Source organism: Palaemon carinicauda, chromosome 10, assembly GCF_036898095.1.
Source record: "Palaemon carinicauda isolate YSFRI2023 chromosome 10, ASM3689809v2, whole genome shotgun sequence".
Lineage (NCBI taxonomy): Eukaryota > Metazoa > Arthropoda > Malacostraca > Decapoda > Palaemonidae > Palaemon > Palaemon carinicauda.
The window spans coordinates 138,238,644-138,256,780 of NC_090734.1; the positions used below are offsets into that span (position 1 = coordinate 138,238,644).

The window sequence follows — 18,137 nt, forward strand, 5'->3', positions numbered from 1 at the left end:
GAACTAGCCTACATAGGTGTCATGATTTTATACATCTATTTCTGCATAATACAACACTTTTAAAGAAAGTTAAAACCATTTTTACATATTGCACATGCAGGTTATTATCTCAAAGTCCATTAGTCAAATTTTATCATGTTGGGATTAAATGTATCCCTCCCCACAGGGGGACCAGGTGACTTAAGATGGCCCTCAATCTGAGTGGAGGAATCCGCACCTGCTAGTCTGTTGGAGCAAACAAATTTAGTGCGTCCTACTTTATCTCCTTGTCGCACTCCTTGGTTTACCAAGTTTATAGCTCCCAATTTTAGGTTTGCGTACAGTTCTGCCTTATTTGTTTGTAGCATTAAGACCAAGATTAGCAAGGCATGGCATCTTTGGGTCTTAAAACACACTTCTGTGCAATACATACTATGAATCGGCTGTTATTAGAAGGCATAAACCCACATTCCCTTTGTACTGCATGTAGGGGTCAGCAATGTGATCTTAACCATAGATATGCAGAATGATCTTGTCATTCAGAAAAACATATGGTAGAGTATATCAAGTCAAGTCGAGATTTTATGACAAGGATATAAAGTTTAAGAGGAATCATCTGAGGGAGTGAGAAACTAACAATCACCCCTTCACAGAGGTACACAACACATGGGGTTTTAGAGGTTGCATCCTCATATGAACAAGAGGCGCTTCATCATATGCTTAGCTTTTGGTCTGATTCCACTTACAAATGAGGACTCAAAAAAAAAAAAAAAAAAAAAAAAAAAAAAAAAAAAAAAAAAAAAAAAAAAAAAAACACCACCACCAATGCTGTACTTATCACAAAGGAATGTAATAAAGGATCCAGCTGTTGAGAGAGAAGTGGTGTGTGTGTTTGCACACCACAACTAAAGACATAAGTATCTATTCTGTGATAGGCAGGTGACTGGGGCTTTGCCTTCACCCCACCTGTTGATAATCAACTATCTTACTAACAATTTAATGGCTGTTCCAGTGTCGCTGAAGACATATCCCTATTATAAAGGATGAAAGGTTTGTATACGGGTAGGAACAAATTATTTATAAATAGTAACGAACCTTTATTTCTTATGACTATATGTTGATGTGACCAGAAATATACATATTAAAAATACTCACCCTGATGCACAAATGTAAAGATCGCACGACGGGTAGTGATAAGCTAAATCCCTTCCAAATTTAGGAATACGGGTTCTGAACCATCGACCACCCTTATAATGAAACTCGATGTATCTATCATCTTGTAAAAACACCAACTGGAAAAAATATTTCAAATTACTTAACAAATAATAATGTAAGTTTTCAGTTTAATAATAAAATAGCCTCTTATTTACAATACCTAAATAAGAGAACAGATTGTGGAAAAAAGCAAGGGTTTTGTAAATACAGTATATGAGTCTGGAAAATACTTTATAATAAATGACCATTACCAAAATAATGAAAACAAAGCTCCATCCAGCCTTCTTACCTTACTATAGTCATCTGAAAGAATCTCAAATTGAACAACTTCCGAGTCTAATCCTCTTTCAAATTTCAGTGAGAGAGCCGCCACCTCATAACACCTCACACGTGGTTTGTATGTTCCTGTAGCTATTATGCAGCGACCATCAGGTGTACTCCGAATACAGTTACTGATATCTGGCATAGAAAAATCTTGCAAAAGTTCTATTCTACGCCTAATATCTGAAATAGAAATATGATATATAAGATTAAGTACTGTAATGTGCTTGTTTCTAAAGTTCTAAAGTGAAGTGTTACTATTACTCACGACAGTACTAGATAATCCATCAAAACTTCATGAATTACAGTTCATCATATCAAAAATGAGACAACAATAGTACAATCTAACAGCTATAAAGACATTTAAAGAAAATGGGAAACAGTGCAGGGGAGGATTTCCATGAAAGGTAAACCTAAACTCTGACGGGGTCTTGTTACATTCACTTTGGTTTAGACTATATGGTATGGCAGTACCGAAGTTCTTGTTTATTATAAATTTATCTATTTCTCTGTTATTAAATTTTACTCATATTTTATCTTCAGCTAAACTTACTTGTATAAATAAATGGCCTTTTGGCTGGTTCCGTAAACTTGCATAGCAGGAATATTGTGAATTATACACAGTTAAAATACTAATTTGGCTTAAACAAAATTAAGAACACTTACCAACATCTCTCTTAGTTAGCTGTCTTCTTTTTCTCTCTGTTAACCACTGAAATAATAAATGTTATTTTCATTAGTAAAATAAATTTTTGAATATACTTACCCGATGATCATGTAGCTGTCAACTCCGTTGCCCGACAGAAATCTACGGTCGGGATACGCCAGCGATCGCTATCCAGGTGGGGGTGTACACAACAGCGCCATCTGTGAGTAGGTACTCAAGTACTTCTTGTCAACAAGAACTCAATTTTCTCCTCGGTCCACTGGTTCTCTATGGGGAGGAAGGGCGGGTTCTTTAATTCATGATCATCGGGTAAGTATATTCAAAAATTTATTTTACTAATGAAAATAACATTTTTCAATATTAATCTTACCCGATGATCATGTAGCTGATTCACACCCAGGGTGGTGGGTGGAGACCAGCATACATGTTAACAAAGAAGCTAAGTATCCCGTATTTCATTTTATCAGTTATTCAAAATAACAAACATAAAATAAATAAGTACCTGGTAAGGAAGTCGACTTGAACTATTACTCTGCCTTTTTTAAGTACGTCTTCCTTACTGAGCCTAGCAGTCCTCTTAGGATGCTGAACGACTCTTAGGTGCTGAAGTATAAAGGGCTGCAACCCATACCAAAGGACCTCATCACAACCTCTAACCTAGGCGCTTTTCAAGAAAGAATTTGACCACCCGCCAAATCAACCAGGATGCGGAAGGCTTCTTAGCCTACCGTACAACCCAAAGAACAACAATAAAAAGTATTCAAGAGAAAGGTTAAAAAGGTTATGGGATTATGGGAATGTAGTGGCTGAGCCCTCACCTACTACTGCACTCGCTGCTACGAATGGTCCCAGGGTGTAGCAGTTCTCGTAAAGAGACTGGACATCTTTGAGATAGAATGATGCGAACACTGACTTGCTTCTCCAATAGGTTGCATCCATAACACTCTGCAGAGAACGGTTCTGTTTGAAGGCCACTGAAGTAGCAACAGCTCTCACTTCATGTGTCCTTACCTTCAGCAAAGCAAGGTCTTCTTCCTTCAGATGAGAATGTGCTTCTCTAATCAGAAGCCTGATGTAGTAAGAAACAGCGTTCTTAGACATCGGTAGAGAAGGCTTCTTGATAGCACACCATAAAGCTTCTGATTGTCCTCGTAATGGCTTTGACCTTCTTAAATAGTACCTAAGAGCTCTTACTGGGCTAAGTACTCTCTCTAGTTCGTTCCCCACCAAGTTGGACAGGCTTGGGATCTCGAACGACTTAGGCCAAGGACGGGAAGGAAGCTCGTTTTTAGCCAAAAAACCGAGCTGCAAGGAACATGTAGCCGTTTCAGATGTAAAACCTATGTTCCTGCTGAAGGCGTGGATCTCACTTACTCTTTTAGCTGTTGCTAAGCATACGAGGAAAAGAGTTTTTAATGTGAGGTCCTTAAAAGAGGCTGATTGGAGCGGTTCAAATCTTGATGACATTAGGAACCTTAAGACCACGTCTAGATTCCAGCCTGGAGTCGACAACCGACGTTCCTTTGAGGTCTCAAAAGACCTAAGGAGGTCCTGTAGATCTTTGTTGGTGGAAAGATCCAAGCCTCTGTGGCGGAATACCGCTGCCAACATACTTCTGTAACCCTTGATCGTAGGAGCTGATAGGGATCTTACGTTCCTTAGATGTAACAGGAAGTCAGCAATCTGGGTTACAGTGGTACTGGTTGAGGAAACTGCATTCGCCTTGCACCAGCTTCGGAAGACTTCCCATTTAGACTGATAGACTCTGAGAGTGGATGTCCTCCTTGCTCTGGCAATCGCTCTGGCTGCCTCCTTCGAAAAGCCTCTAGCTCTTGAGAGTCTTTCGATAGTCTGAAGGCAGTCAGACGAAGAGCGTGGAGGTTTGGGTGTACCTTCTTTACGTGAGGTTGACGCAGAAGGTCCACTCCTAGAGGAAGAGTCCTGGGAACGTCGACTAGCCATTGCAGTACCTCGGTGAACCATTCTCTCGCGGGCCAGAGGGGAGCAACCAACGTCAGCCGTGTCCCTTTGTGAGAGGCGAACTTCTGAAGTACCCTGTTGACAATCTTGAACGGCGGGAACGCATACAGGTCGAGATGGGACCAATCCAGCAGAAAGGCATCCACGTGAACTGCTGCTGGGTCTGGAATCGGAGAACAATACATCGGGAGCCTCTTGGTCATCGAGGTAGCGAATAGATCTATGGTTGGCTGACCCCACAGGGCCCATAGTCTGCTGCAAACATTCTTGTAAAGGGTCCACTCTGTGGGGATGACCTGACCCTTCCGGCTGAGGCGATCTGCCATGACATTCATATCGCCCTGAATGAACCTCGTTACCAGCGAAAGCTTTCGATCTTTTGACCAAATGAGGAGGTCCCTTGCGATCTCGAACAACTTCCTCGAATGAGTCCCTCCCTGCTTGGAGATGTAAGCCAAGGCTGTGGTGTTGTCGGAGTTCACCTCCACCACCTTGTTTAGCTGGAGGGACTTGAAGTTTATCAAGGCCAGATGAACCGCCAACAACTCCTTGCAATTGATGTGAAGTGTCCTTTGCTCCTGATTCCATGTGCCCGAGCATTCCTGTCCGTCCAGTGTCGCACCCCAGCCCGTGTCCGATGCGTCCGAAAAGAGACGGTGGTCGGGGGTCTGAACAGCCAATGGTAGACCTTCCTAGAGAAGAATGCTGTTCTTCCACCACGTTAGAGTAGACCTCATCTCTTCGGAAACAGGAACTGAGACCGCCTCTAGCGTCATGTCCTTTATCCAGTGAGCAGCTAGATGATACTGAAGGGGGCGGAGGTGGAGTCTCCCTAACTCGATGAACAGGGCCAGCGATGAAAGTGTCCCTGTTAGACTCATCCACTGCCTGACTGAACATCGGTTCCTTCTCAGCATGCTCTGGATGCATTCTAGGGCTTGATTGATCCTTGGGGCCGACGGAAAAGCCCGAAAAGCTCGACTCTGAATCTCCATACCTAGATAGACAATGGTCTGGGATGGGACGAGCTGGGACTTCTCTATATTGACCAGGAGGCCCAGTTCCTTGGTCAGATCCATAGTCCATCTGAGATTCTCCAGACAGCGACGACTTGTTGGAGCTCTTAAAAGCCAGTCGTCTAAATAGAGGGAGGCTCTGATGTCTGCCAAGAGAAGGAATTTCGCAATATTCCTCATCAGTCTGGTAAACACAAGAGGTGCCGTGCTTAGGCCAAAGCACAGGGCTTGGAACTGGTACACAACCTTTCCAAAGACGAACCTTAGGAAAGGTTGGGAGTCTGGATGGATGGGGACGTGAAAGTACGCGTCTTTCAGGTCTAACGAGACCATCCAGTCCTCCTGCCTGACCGCTGCTAGGACCGACTTCGTCGTCTCCATCGTGAACGTCTGCTTGGTGACAAAAGCATTGAGAGCACTGACGTCCAGCACCGGTCTCCAACCTCCTGTCTTCTTCGCTACCAGGAAGAGACGGTTGTAGAAGCCCGGGGATTAATGGTCCCGGACTATGACTACCGCTTCCTTTTGTAGCAAGAGCGACACCTCTTGTTGCAACGCTAGCCTCTTGTCCTTCTCCTTGTAGTTGGGAGAGAGGTTGATGGGAGATGTAGCTAGAGGGGGGCTGCGGCAGAACGGAATTCTGTACCCCTCCCTTAGCCACTGCACAGACTGAGCGTCTGCACCTCTGCTCTCCCAAGCTTGCCAGAAGGTCTTGAGACTGGCTCCCACTGCTGTCTGGAGAGGAAGGAAGTCAGAACTTGCCTTTAGCGGACTTGGAACCCTTCTTGGATTTGCCACGGTGACTGTCGGCACGGGTACCTCCTCTGCTGGAGGTTCTGCCACGAAAGGGCGGGATGAACCGAGTTGCAGGAGTGTCTACTGCTGCAGGGCGGAAGGGTCTAGGCACGGAAGGTAAGGTTTTAGCCTTACGTGCAGAAGATGCCATCAGATCATGGGTATCCTTCTGGATAAGAGAGGCAGCCATCCCCTTAATCAGCTCCTCCGGAAACAGACACTTGGAGAGAGGAGCGAACAGCAACTCTGACTTCTGGCAAGGAGTAATACCAGCCGATAAGAAGGAGCAAAGATGTTCTCTCTTCTTGAGCACTCCCGACACGTACGAAGTCGCAAGTTCACCAGACCCATCCCGAATGGCTTTGTCCATGCTAGACATGATCAGCATGGCAGAGTCCCTATCTGAAGGAGAGTCTTCCTGCTTAAGGCTCCCAAACACCAATCGAGGAAGTTGAAGATCTCGAAGGCACGAAAGACTCCCTTCAACAGATGATCCATATCAGAAAAGGACCAGCAGATCTTCGATCGTCTCATAGCCAACCTGCGGGGAGAGTCAACCAGACTTGAGAAGTCGCCCTGGGCAGAGGCAGGAACTCCCAAGCCGGGTTCCTCTCCCGTGGCATACCAGACGCTCGACTTGGAAGCAAGCTTGGTAGGCGGAAAGATGAATGCAGTCTTTCCCAGTTGCTTCTTGGAATGCAACCACTCTCCCATAACCCTCAAAGCTCTCTTAGATGATCGTGCGAGAACAAGCTTGGTGAAGGCAGGCGCAGCAGACTGCATGCCCAGAGCAAACTCGGAGGGAGGAGAGCGAGGGGTTGCAGACACAAACTGCTCAGGATACAAGTCCCTGAACAAGGCAAGGACTTTGCGAAAGTCTAAGGAGGGAGGCGTAGACTTGGGCCCTTCAAAGTCAGAGTGTGGCTCATCCAAGTGTGCAGCTTCGTCATCCGATACTCCATCATCCGAAAGCTGAGTAGGAAGTGGCAAAGGCAGAGCAGAAAGCTGAACGGCTGAATCCGGCAGAACGGGTGCATGCGTAGCTGCGGATCCAACATCATGCCGCTGCTGGTCAGTCTGCGAGCTGGCAACAACAAAAGCAGAGTGCTGGTGCGTGGGTGGGGCTGCGGTGGGTTGCGGAGCATGCTGTATGGTATGTGGAGCATGCTGTATGGTATGCGGCGCATGCCGCATGGGTTGCGGAGAAAGCCGCATAGTGCTGGAACCCGGCAGCTCTACAGCAGCAAGAACATGCGTCTGGCAGGGTGGACTGCGCATCGGTGGTGGAGCTCTCACAGGTGGAGTGTGGGAGCAGGTAGCCGCAGTATCTGCTGAGCGCACAACCTCGGCGGGTTGTAGGTTAACAGGTGCAGTGTTAACCTTCTCAGCATGATACTCCTGCATGAATGCCGCAAGCTGAGACTGCATAGTCTGCAGCATAGACCACTTAGGGTCTACCGTGGTTGGAGCAACGACAGACGGAGCAGAGGCCTGTTGTGGAACCACTCTACCTCTCTTGGGAGGTGTGCAGTCATCAGATGACTGCAGCGAGTCCGAACTGACCCAGTGGCTACACCTGGGTCGTTGGACTCGCTCGGAAGGGACCTTACGTTTGAGCGGTCGTGAGACCTTGGTCCATCGTTTCCTCCTGGAAACTTCTTCCACAGACGAGGAATGTAAGGGCTCATTCGTCTGTTTGTGGATGGAACGATCTTGAACAGATACGTCCGCAACCACTGAGGATACATCCGTGCGCCGATCAAGGCCTGCCGAACCCTTTGGTCCTTCGACATTGCTTCTCCCCTGGGCTTGGGAGCTTGCAAGAGGTCCCGGACTGGGAGGACGACTGGCACGCACAGATGTACCCTCATGCGCAACACTGACACTGACACTTTTCACATCACTAGCACTAACACTTCCCACTGCACTTTTCGCTTTCAGCTCTCTGACATCTGCCAAGAGCTGATTACGGTCATTAGCCAATGACTCCACTCGGTCACCGAGAGCCTGAATGGCACGCAACATATCCGCCATGGATGGCTGAGCACTAGTAGCAGGTTCGGGAGTCACCACCACAGGGGAAGGAAAAGGTTGAGGGGCATGGGGAGAGGAAAAATCCACAGAGCGAGAAGAACTCCTCCTGATTCTCTCCTTCTCTAACCTACGTGCATTTTTGAGGAATTCGTTAAAATCGAATTCCGAAAGCCCAGCGCATTCCCCACATCAATCTTCCAATTGACAGGATTTACCCCTACAATTGGAACAAACGGTGTGAGGATCTATAGAGGCCTTCGGAAGACGCCTAGCACAAGTCCTAACACTACACTGCCTGTATTTAGGGACTTGAGACTGGTCAGACATCTTGAATTTAGAAGTAGTCAAGGGGGAATTCCAAAATCTAGCAAAGTTCGTTAACAATTAATCCAAATTAATTCCAAAAGCTTGCTAAGCTAATGATAAAGCTTCCTGAATAGCGAAGGCTAAACTCTAGAGTAAATACATCACCAAATCGTGAACAACAACTCCAGAATCAACAGCGTATCCAAGTAGGTTTTGCCGGCGGCACGACAGAGGAAAAATTGAGTTCTTGTTGACAAGAAGTACTTGAGTACCTACTCACAGATGGCGCTGTTGTGTACACCCCCACCTGGATAGCGATCGCTGGCGTATCCCGACCGTAGATTTCTGTCGGGCAACGGAGTTGACAGCTACATGATCATCGGGTAAGATTAATATTGAAAAATCAAAATTTATCACACTGCCATCAGATACTGTACTTATCAAAAACAGAATTTTATACTACTATATTGCTTCTCACTTGAAACTCTTTAAATGTCAATGGTTAACTAAAATACTGAAAAAGAAAATTCTATTTTCTTGTAAAGTTTCTTCCTCTCTGGCATCAAGCCAAGAGCAATCATACTTTATGGGCAATTATGTGTCACAGTTCCCTCTCCTTTCCATCTCAAAGTTGAAACTAGATCATTAGCTTCTCGACATCAATAATTAATGGGAAAGAGCTGGGCATGTATATGAACATCAGGCAAGGATAGAAATATTAAAATTCATAATTCAAATTCTCCTCATATTACATAGTTTAAATGTAATCTATATTTTTCATAGCTATACAAACATGAATCCTTTAAAATAGAGAAATGTCTTCATTCAGAAGAGCTGAATGGTTCATATGATGAATGAGTTTCCAATTTGAACATAGTAGTTTCTGTCAACCAAGTAATCTTTTGAGGGTACACTCAGGCACACTATTCTAACTAATTCCTCTTCTTCTTGTTTTGTTTGAAGTTTTTATAGTTTATTTAAGAAATATTTATTTTAATGTTATTACTGTTCTTAAGATATTTTATTTTTCTTTGTTTCCTTTCCCCACTGGACTATTTTCCCTGTTGGAGCCCCTGGCCTTATAGCATCCTGCTTTTCTAACTAGGGTTGTAGCTTAGTAATAATAATAATAATGATAATAATAATAAAAGCTTGATCTTCAATACCGATGGACCATAAATTATTAAGCAGCAGTTCATGCACAACTGTGTCAAAAGTAGCACTAACACAGTAATATCAAGATACCACATTTTTTTCTCATCCATCATATCATTTACAACAGAGCAAATAGAATATACAGGTAATTGTTTGTTTGCTGACCAGTTGTATGGCAATGCTTCAATTCTTCCTCAGTGACTAACTAGTTGTTCAAGAATTTCATAGTCTAGCACTTTTGAAATAAAGTTTATATTTGAAGTAGGTCTGTGTGAACTTAATTCCTGCTAATCTAGAGCACTTTTCAAAACCTGTGTACTTAGAGCAAATTTCTCAGATTTAGGAAACTTTCACTCATTGATACTTAGGAAAGTCTAGATAAGTTTTCTACTCCAGTTACTTCGGATCAATTATACAATTTTCTTTGCCTCTGGTGACTTCATCATTTCTTATATTATTAAATCTTGTTAATCTTAAGTGTATCTGGTACAGCATCAATCTGATAAGGAACATCTAAAAATGATCTTATATTTTCTATTTTGTTTTAAAGAATTTTAGCAATTCATTGGCCAGTTCTTGGTTGCAATATGTACTGGTAGCCTTTTTTAATGTACATTTCCCATTATTATTATTATGAGTCAAGCTACAACCCTAGTTGGAAAAGCACTATGATATAAGCTCTTGGGCTCCAAAAGGAAAAAAAGCCAGTGAGGAAGGAAAATAATGAAATAAATAAACTACAAGAAAAGTATTTAATAATTTAACATAAAATATATTAAGATCAGTAACAATGTTAAAATTGATGTCATATATAATTTATGAGAAGTGACTTGTTTGCCTGTTCAACACAAAAATATTCACTGCAACTGCCCAATTAGGAAGATCATTCCATAATAGAGTTGCTGTTTATTGGATTTTTTTTCTTATACTATTCAGTTTTTTCGGTTATATTATAGTTATGGTTGGGACAAGCTTTTCTAGTGAAAAAACAGGAGTTTCTTGTAGAATACGGTGGTGTAAGGGGGTCATTAGTCCCACCCACCCCCCCACCCCCGTTAGGAAAGTAGGTAAGGACACAACTTGTAGGTTAGGTAAGGGGGGAAAGTTTAGGTTTGTTGGTGTTCATTTTCTATGCATGAGGGAGGATCTGGCCACTGATATACAAAGGCGCTTTCTCTCTCTCTCTCTCTCTCTCTCTCTCTCTCTCTCTCTCTCTCTCTCTCTCTCTCTCTCTCTCTCTCTCTCTCTCTCTCTCTCTCTCTCTCTCTCTCTCTATATATATATATATATATACATATATATATATATATATATATATATATATATATATATATATACAGTATGTATATATATCTATATATTTACACACACACACACATTATATATATATACATATATATATATATATATATATATATATATATATATATATATATATATATATATATATTCACCAATAATGGGTAAGAATACCTCAGGTTAGGCAATTCCATAATATACTTTAGTGGTAAGATAGATAAACTAGGCTGGAGGATGACAAAAAGATACTCATTATTAATAGCATACTTACGTCCGGCAGTGACTTCCCCGCACTCAAGTTGTACACTTTAACATTGTTTCTTCCATCTAATGCCTTCATTGTTCCTATATTATGAGCATAGCCTTGACAGAAGTAGTTTAATGTTTACTTGGAAAGCACGTGAACAACACACATTGAGGAAAATGTAAACAATGTCGTAGAACCATTATTAAAGTAGTGTGCGTGAGGGCTTGGGCTTTGTAACGGCGACCCCGACCCCGTGTCTGTTTAAGGTTTTTCACTTTTCCTAGTCATATATATATATATATATATATATATATATATATATATATATATATATATATATATATATATATATATATATATATATATATATATATATATATATATATATATATATATATATATATATATATATATATATATATATATATATATATATATATATATATATATATATATAATTCTGTTAATATTTCTTTTATGGCTCTCCACAGTTTTAAATTACATTCATGTATTTAGACATGGTTTCATCCTGCTTTTCTATTACATATTTTATTCCAATGCTTTTATTCAGAATTTGAAGATAATGTTAATTACTTTTGACTATATATATATATATATATATATATATATATATATATATATATATATATATATATATATATATATATATATATATATATTGTTTTCAAACATTTCAAGAAATATATCTTTCACCGATTCATTTCCGTTGTCTTTCATGGTATATATTATTGTTGGGTTTCGTTTACATATCCCTTATGTAGAAACAGAAGGGTTCTTAATGCCTGTTTGTGTATACTTTGGAGCTCTAAATATTAACCTATAAGTTTTCTAACACTTGTAGCATATATATATATATATATATATATATATATATATATATATATATATATATATATATATATATATATATGGGTGTATGAGTCTTTTTATAGTTTATATATGATATATCTGTTTTTGGCGTTTTAATAGTTTATATATGACAAATCTATTTTGACGTTGTCACTGTTTATAGAATGATTTATTGTTAATTTGTTCTCATCATTCATTTATTTCCTTATTTCCTTTCCTCACTGCGCTATTTTTCCCTATTAGAGCCCTTGGGCTTATAGCATCTTGCTTTTCCAACTAGGGTTGTAGCTTGGCTAGTAATAGTAATATAATAATGATAATAATAATAATAATAATTGTCTTTATTGAGTACAGGAGACTTGTTAGGGCCATCAATTTTCAAAAGATCTTTTATATTAGTCCACTGCAAATTCTAGCTGACAGGGAGGCTGTCTAGTTTGTGAATAGTTGTTCTTTAAGTTATGGAAATAAGTTTCTCTTTGAAATTCTTGTAAACCTGGTGTTTAATTTAGCTAATCAATATGATACCTTCAATTTCTGTTGGTTGTATTAATTATTATATACGAGTGTGTTGCTTTTTGCTATACTTGTTTCTCATGCAAATTCATTGACTATGAAAGTCAATGACTTTATTGTTATCTAATGCAATTTATATGGGACCAACTTGTAGCACATTATCTGCAAAGCCTATTGCTACAATTCTGCATATTAAATTTCTGAATTATCTTGTGTCCAATTCCAGGCATGTTATAATACAGCACTGCATGTTATGAATTGGAAAGTAGGGTGGGTAATGGTACATATACATAATAAGATTGGGCCTAGCACACTTTCCTGAGGGAATTATTATTATTACTACATAAGCTACAACCCCACTCCTCTGTTAAATGGTTCATATGAGGAAAAGGTTTTCAATTCGCACATAGTAGTTTATGTCATTCAAGTAATCTTTTAGAAAATCAGAAGATTGATCTTATTCCAATGTAGTGTAAATCAATAACTAGTAGTTTATGCACAACTGTGTCAAATCAGCAATAGATTAGAGTAAAATCAACATGCCACATTTGGCATCATCCATCATTTTAGGCAGATCACATAATGTTCTCTGTAGAATATAATTAGTTCTCAAAACGTTTAACTGGGCTCCACAAGGCACTAGAAGAGTTGCAAGTCATAGGCCTACATGGCTGAGAACTATGAAGCGATGGGTGGGAGATGATGAGTGGAGAAGTACTGGATTAAAAGCTCAAGATAGAGACGACTGGCGCAATCTAAGCAAGGTTCTTTGCGTCAAATGGCGTAGGAGGAGATGATGGTGATAATGATAATATGTATGATGACTCAGCCCACTGCCCGATTGGTTGTCTGGGACTGGTACGATTCTTTCTTAAATGATAAAGTAGTTGTTGAAGAATTACACATTTTAGCACTTTTGATATGACGCATATCCTTCTTTGGTGTATCAACAATTTTAATTTAATAAAAAGACTGCTTCAAGTACTGTATAGATTATTTGGGAATTTTTAATTGAATAATGTTCAAGTGTCACGAAACATAAAACAGCTGATATGCGCACTGTATTATTGTTTATATGTGACGTCATGGAACGAGTCGACAAGTGCAATACTTGAAGTGATAAACTTTGATTCAGACTTCAATGTCACCTCTTATCTATCAAAGTAAGCATTAATAGTTCACTTGCTACTAGTTATATCGTATACTAAATTGTTAAATGATGTCTATATGTCAAGTTTTATTCTTTTTCGAAACGTGATGCAATTATGAATCGATTGGGACAAGCTCAGGCTAGTTTTCTTAGTTGGTTAGTTCACTCACTTGACAACCACAATGTCGGTATTTAGTCATCAAACAAGATTGCGATAAGACTGTGTATAGTTTGATATCTTATGAAAGTGTACTGCCAAAGTTCGACTAACCTAGAAACGGGTACCATAGCTTCACCACCAAGGTAAGCTAGGAGTGACTTAGTTTGAATATTTACTCTTGAAACCCCCAACTTAAGACGCAGGGTCTTTACTAAAATGTTGTGGATAGGGGAACCACGAATTACTGGAATCACCCGGATTTACTGGAATCGCCTTGATTTACTGCAATCCCCAGGTAAATACTGGAATCCCCTTGAAAATTACCGAAATCCCCTTCAATATCACTATAAACCCTTAGAAATCGATAAATAAGATGTTTATTAATTTACACTATTTTCTAGTAAATAGATTAAATAAGATGTGTATTTTAAAGCTTTTTTCGTTAAATTTACAGTTTCATCCATTATGGGGAAACTGGAATAAAAATATATTTGTTGCATCAGAAATAGTGTAGTTCCAACGAATTTAACGTTTATTTTGACCGCAAACCATCCGATTTAGAGATTTACTATGTAATTGGAGTTAAAACAACAAGTTGTTCCAGAATGCAGAAAGACCCTACTTCATCGCAACAATTATGGGGGACACCAGGTGGGAACCGGGGTTTTGGGTGGGGGGGGGGGCGTCAAATGATATTTGCAATAAATGAATACTTATCCTTCCACCACCCCTCCCCCTATACCCCTATCTAGCCCTACCAGGGGGGGGGGGCTTGCCCCCCCCCCCCCCTGCGACCCCCCCTTAAGGCCACAGTGATTTTCAGGGCACTACTGAACCTAATAAACCCACCTAACCTAGCCTAGGGGCCCTGTACCCCTACCTAGGCCTACCAGGGGGCTCCGCCCCCCCTGCGACCCCCCTTTAAGGCCACAGTGATTTTCGGGACACTACCGAACCTAATACAACCACCTAACCTAGGGCCCTGTACCCCTACCTAGGCCTAGCCCCTGCGACCCCCCCCCTTACAGCCATCACCTAACACATCCATCAAACCAAATCCAAAGTGATGGTAGTGCTGTATACTTACTTACTTACTTACTTTTACTTTTAGAGGTTTATTTCTCGCCCTCCATCAAACACTAAAGGTCTGTTCAGGCGGGCCTTGGTGTATGAAAAAATAATTCCTTTCCAGTTAATATTTTGCTCTGTATCGTTATCAGTTATTTCGCTAGCATTTGTATTCAGGCTTAATAGTTTTCAGGTCACTATTATAACACTTTCTAAAAAGATAAGTCTTCAGGTTTTTCTTGAAGGCAGCCACATTTGTGCTATTCTTGACATTGAGTGGAAGGTCGTTAAAAAGTCTCGGTGCAGCATAACTGAACATTCTTCCTCCTATTGCATGATTCACACTAATTTCGAATAGTCTATGTGGGTCATCTGCATGTCTAACTCTTACAGTGGCGCTGGTAGCTTCAGGGTAGGGGACCAAGCAATCACGAAGATATTTAGGCTTATCACTTGTAAGTGCTTTGTGAGTCAACAGGCAAATTTTAAATTCAATCCTAGCCTTAACAGGTAACCAATGTAGATCGATCAGTGCAGGAGTTATTCTCTCCCGAAATTTAATGCCTTTTATCAGTCTAGCCGCCCGGTTTTGCACATTTTGAAGCTTCCTTAGTAGTGTATTGGGCAATTTGTAGTACAGAGAATTGCAATAATCAAGCCTTGATATTACATGACTCATCACTAAAATTTTTGTACTGCCCTCTGTTAAATATTTTCTAATAAATGCTATGTTTCTCAGGTGATAGTTACACACTTTCACTGTGTTCACAATTTGGTCCTTCATTGACAAATTACAGTCTATCAGTACACCCAGTTATACTATCACCATTATAATATACTCTATAAATTAATGAAGCTTACCTTAAACTGTTGGTTCATAAAGATGTGCTGGTGCTTTGAGGAAAACGTGAAGCCGTTGCGAAGGTTCCTTGACATGCAGGACAATTTTTATTTTGTAAAATTAAATTGTGTCTCTGGCACAAATCCACTAGTTGTTCAATATTCCCCGAATAAGTTACAACAAATTCATTGTAAGTTAGGAAACAGTCAGGACAAGAAGATGGAATTTCAACTTCTTGTGCAACATGAGATGATGTGCTTGCTATGGCCTCCATGTCTAAGAACGAAATGAAATGCCTGGGTAAGATAATGTATTGTCGCGCTGTGATTGGCCAAACATGTATGACGTCATAGTGGACAGGCGCTGTGATTGGCCAAACGTGTAAGACTTCATAGTGGACTAGTTTGTCTGCGGATTATAGTGGTTACAGGGCTCATTTAAGCAAATACAAGACACAGTCAACAATAACAACAGACTTAGAAAAAATCTGGGAGGAAGACATGAGTAGCGTGAGTTTGATCGTCGATATATAAAGAACTAGGCATTTGCGACAGATAACATTTTACAGAAATACTACAAAACACTTGCTTTACTCTGGAAATATATTATTATAATAGATTTCCCATAATGGATGAAACTGTAATAATACCCTTTTTTCTATATACCCTTTACATTGTATAAAAGGGTACAGAACCTAACAAACCTACCTAACCTAACCTAGTAGTTCCCAGGTCACAACCCCTAGCCGTGCCCAAGCCACCAGACCCCCTTCCCAGGTCACAAACCTTCCCAGGTTGCAACCCCCCTGACCCCCTTCCCAGGTTGCAACCCCCCTGACCCCCTTCCCAGGTCACAACCCCCAGCCAAGGTTCTACCTGCAAATATATAAAAAATATAAATGCTAAAAACATAAAAACGTATTTTAATATAAACATATTCATCAATTTCTAAGGGTTTGCAGTGATATTGTAGGGGATTTCGGTAATTTTCAAGGGGATTTCAGTATTTACTTGAGGATTCCAGTAATTCGAGGTACTGTGTGGATAGGGCCGTTGATACTATATCACAGAAGTCGACTACATTTTGACCTTAGGAATGAAAAAATAGAAATGGAAATTCAATAAAACTTTGTTCTGTTACAAATGCAGAATGGTGGACGTGGTTTGCCTCTGTACCATAGAAAATGTGATTGGGAGCCTTTGTTTATCAGCGGCCAGTTCCTTCAGCGTTCATAAAAAATGGACGTCAACTAACCTAAACTTCACCCCCTATCCTAACCTACAAGCCGTGTCCTTACCTGCTTACCTAACAGGGACGAGGTGTTTGTGGTATATTAATATGCAATTTGAACAGTTTTGATGACGATAATTGTTGGAAAACCGTTTTTTTTTAAATTGAAAAATTGATGACATAAAACTTGTTTATCAAACTACTGCCTAACCGTAGGTGCCTGTGCATACCTGCGGGAAGGGGAGTTAAGTGGTAAAATTATATTATATATCTAATGTAGAAAGCAAGAGGTGTTCTTGGTGTATTTGTAGGTACCTGTATTTTGACCTAATCTTAAGAAAGTGTTTGGCAGAAACTGCTTATTTCCTAACCTGGTTCCCTTTTGAAATTTGTTTATTCAGACTTATTTCATAGTTTAAGGATTGTGACTGAGCCCCAATAAAACAATAATACTTTGGTGTTGCTTTGAAATATATCTTTTTTTGTTTGGAGCCTTTGTATGTCAGCGGCCAGTTCCTCCCTTGTGGATTAAAAGTGGACATCAACTAACATCATCTTTCCCCCTAACCTAACCTGCAGGCTGTGTCTTTACCTACTTACCAAAGGGGGGCTAACGCCCCCTGCAACCCCCCTTACACTGCTGTATTCTAAGTTAACTGTAATCATACATGCAGGTGGCTGCTATCATACATACACTCCTTTTGTGTTTCAACAAATTTTTCTATTTAAAAATCATTTGAAAGATAATTAGTTTTTATACATAAAACAAACCTGAGACCTTTAATAGGAGTATGACTTCAGTGAAGCTGGAATGGCCGTTAAGCTTTTTAATGAGGTAAACATAGCTAGCTGTCGATTGGTAGGTAGGTCCCATGCACATGACAGGTAGCCCTATCTTCACTTTGATTTCAGCCACCGTTCTGTATACCCGTCCTTGCAACTGAGGTGCAGAATTCACAAAAATGACTACTGGACCTTCAGATATGATGCCTGCCCAGAAGTCACCGAAGCTCAGGACGACCGATAAGTCTAACTCTGGAGTTGAAATCTGGTTCTTCTGCATGGTTTCATGGTAGAAACATTGCTGTGCCAAAACCTTTCTCCTCGGAAGCTGTCGAGATACAAAGTACAAGGGCTCACACCCTTGCTACCAGTCTTGTAAGAAATGATTCACAAATAGTGTTGGTCAGGATGCAGAGCCTTGCTCTCGTTCTTCTCCTTCCAGGGGTGTTCCCCTGGCGCTATAGTGACTCCTCTCCATGTGCACAAACTGCTAGGTGACCATGAT

The 18,137-nt window shown here is 40.5% G+C and overlaps 2 protein-coding genes across 3 annotated transcripts in view; one reads left to right on the forward strand and one right to left on the reverse strand.

The window, feature by feature from the left end:
- Positions 1-11,221, reverse strand: part of l(2)34Fd (lethal (2) 34Fd) — a 39,429-nt gene extending 28,208 nt beyond the window's left edge. Inside the window, exons 1-4 of the mRNA XM_068381980.1 lie at positions 11,039-11,221; positions 2,182-2,227; positions 1,484-1,698; positions 1,135-1,271 (exon numbers count right to left, since the gene is read on the reverse strand). Coding sequence (XP_068238081.1) covers positions 1,135-1,271; positions 1,484-1,698; positions 2,182-2,227; positions 11,039-11,107 — 467 coding nt within the window. The 5' untranslated portion in view covers positions 11,108-11,221. The remainder of the gene's footprint in view (positions 1-1,134; positions 1,272-1,483; positions 1,699-2,181; positions 2,228-11,038) is intronic.
- A 2,235-nt stretch (positions 11,222-13,456) lies between these two features.
- Positions 13,457-18,137, forward strand: part of dx (deltex) — an 81,421-nt gene continuing 76,740 nt past the window's right edge. Inside the window, exon 1 of one of the 2 annotated variants that reach the window (XM_068381984.1) lies at positions 13,457-13,563. The gene's annotated coding sequence lies outside the window, so the exon portion shown is untranslated. Of the gene's footprint in view, positions 13,564-13,590; positions 13,854-18,137 lie in introns of those variants that run through there. The other variant, XM_068381985.1, reaches the window with a different exon arrangement.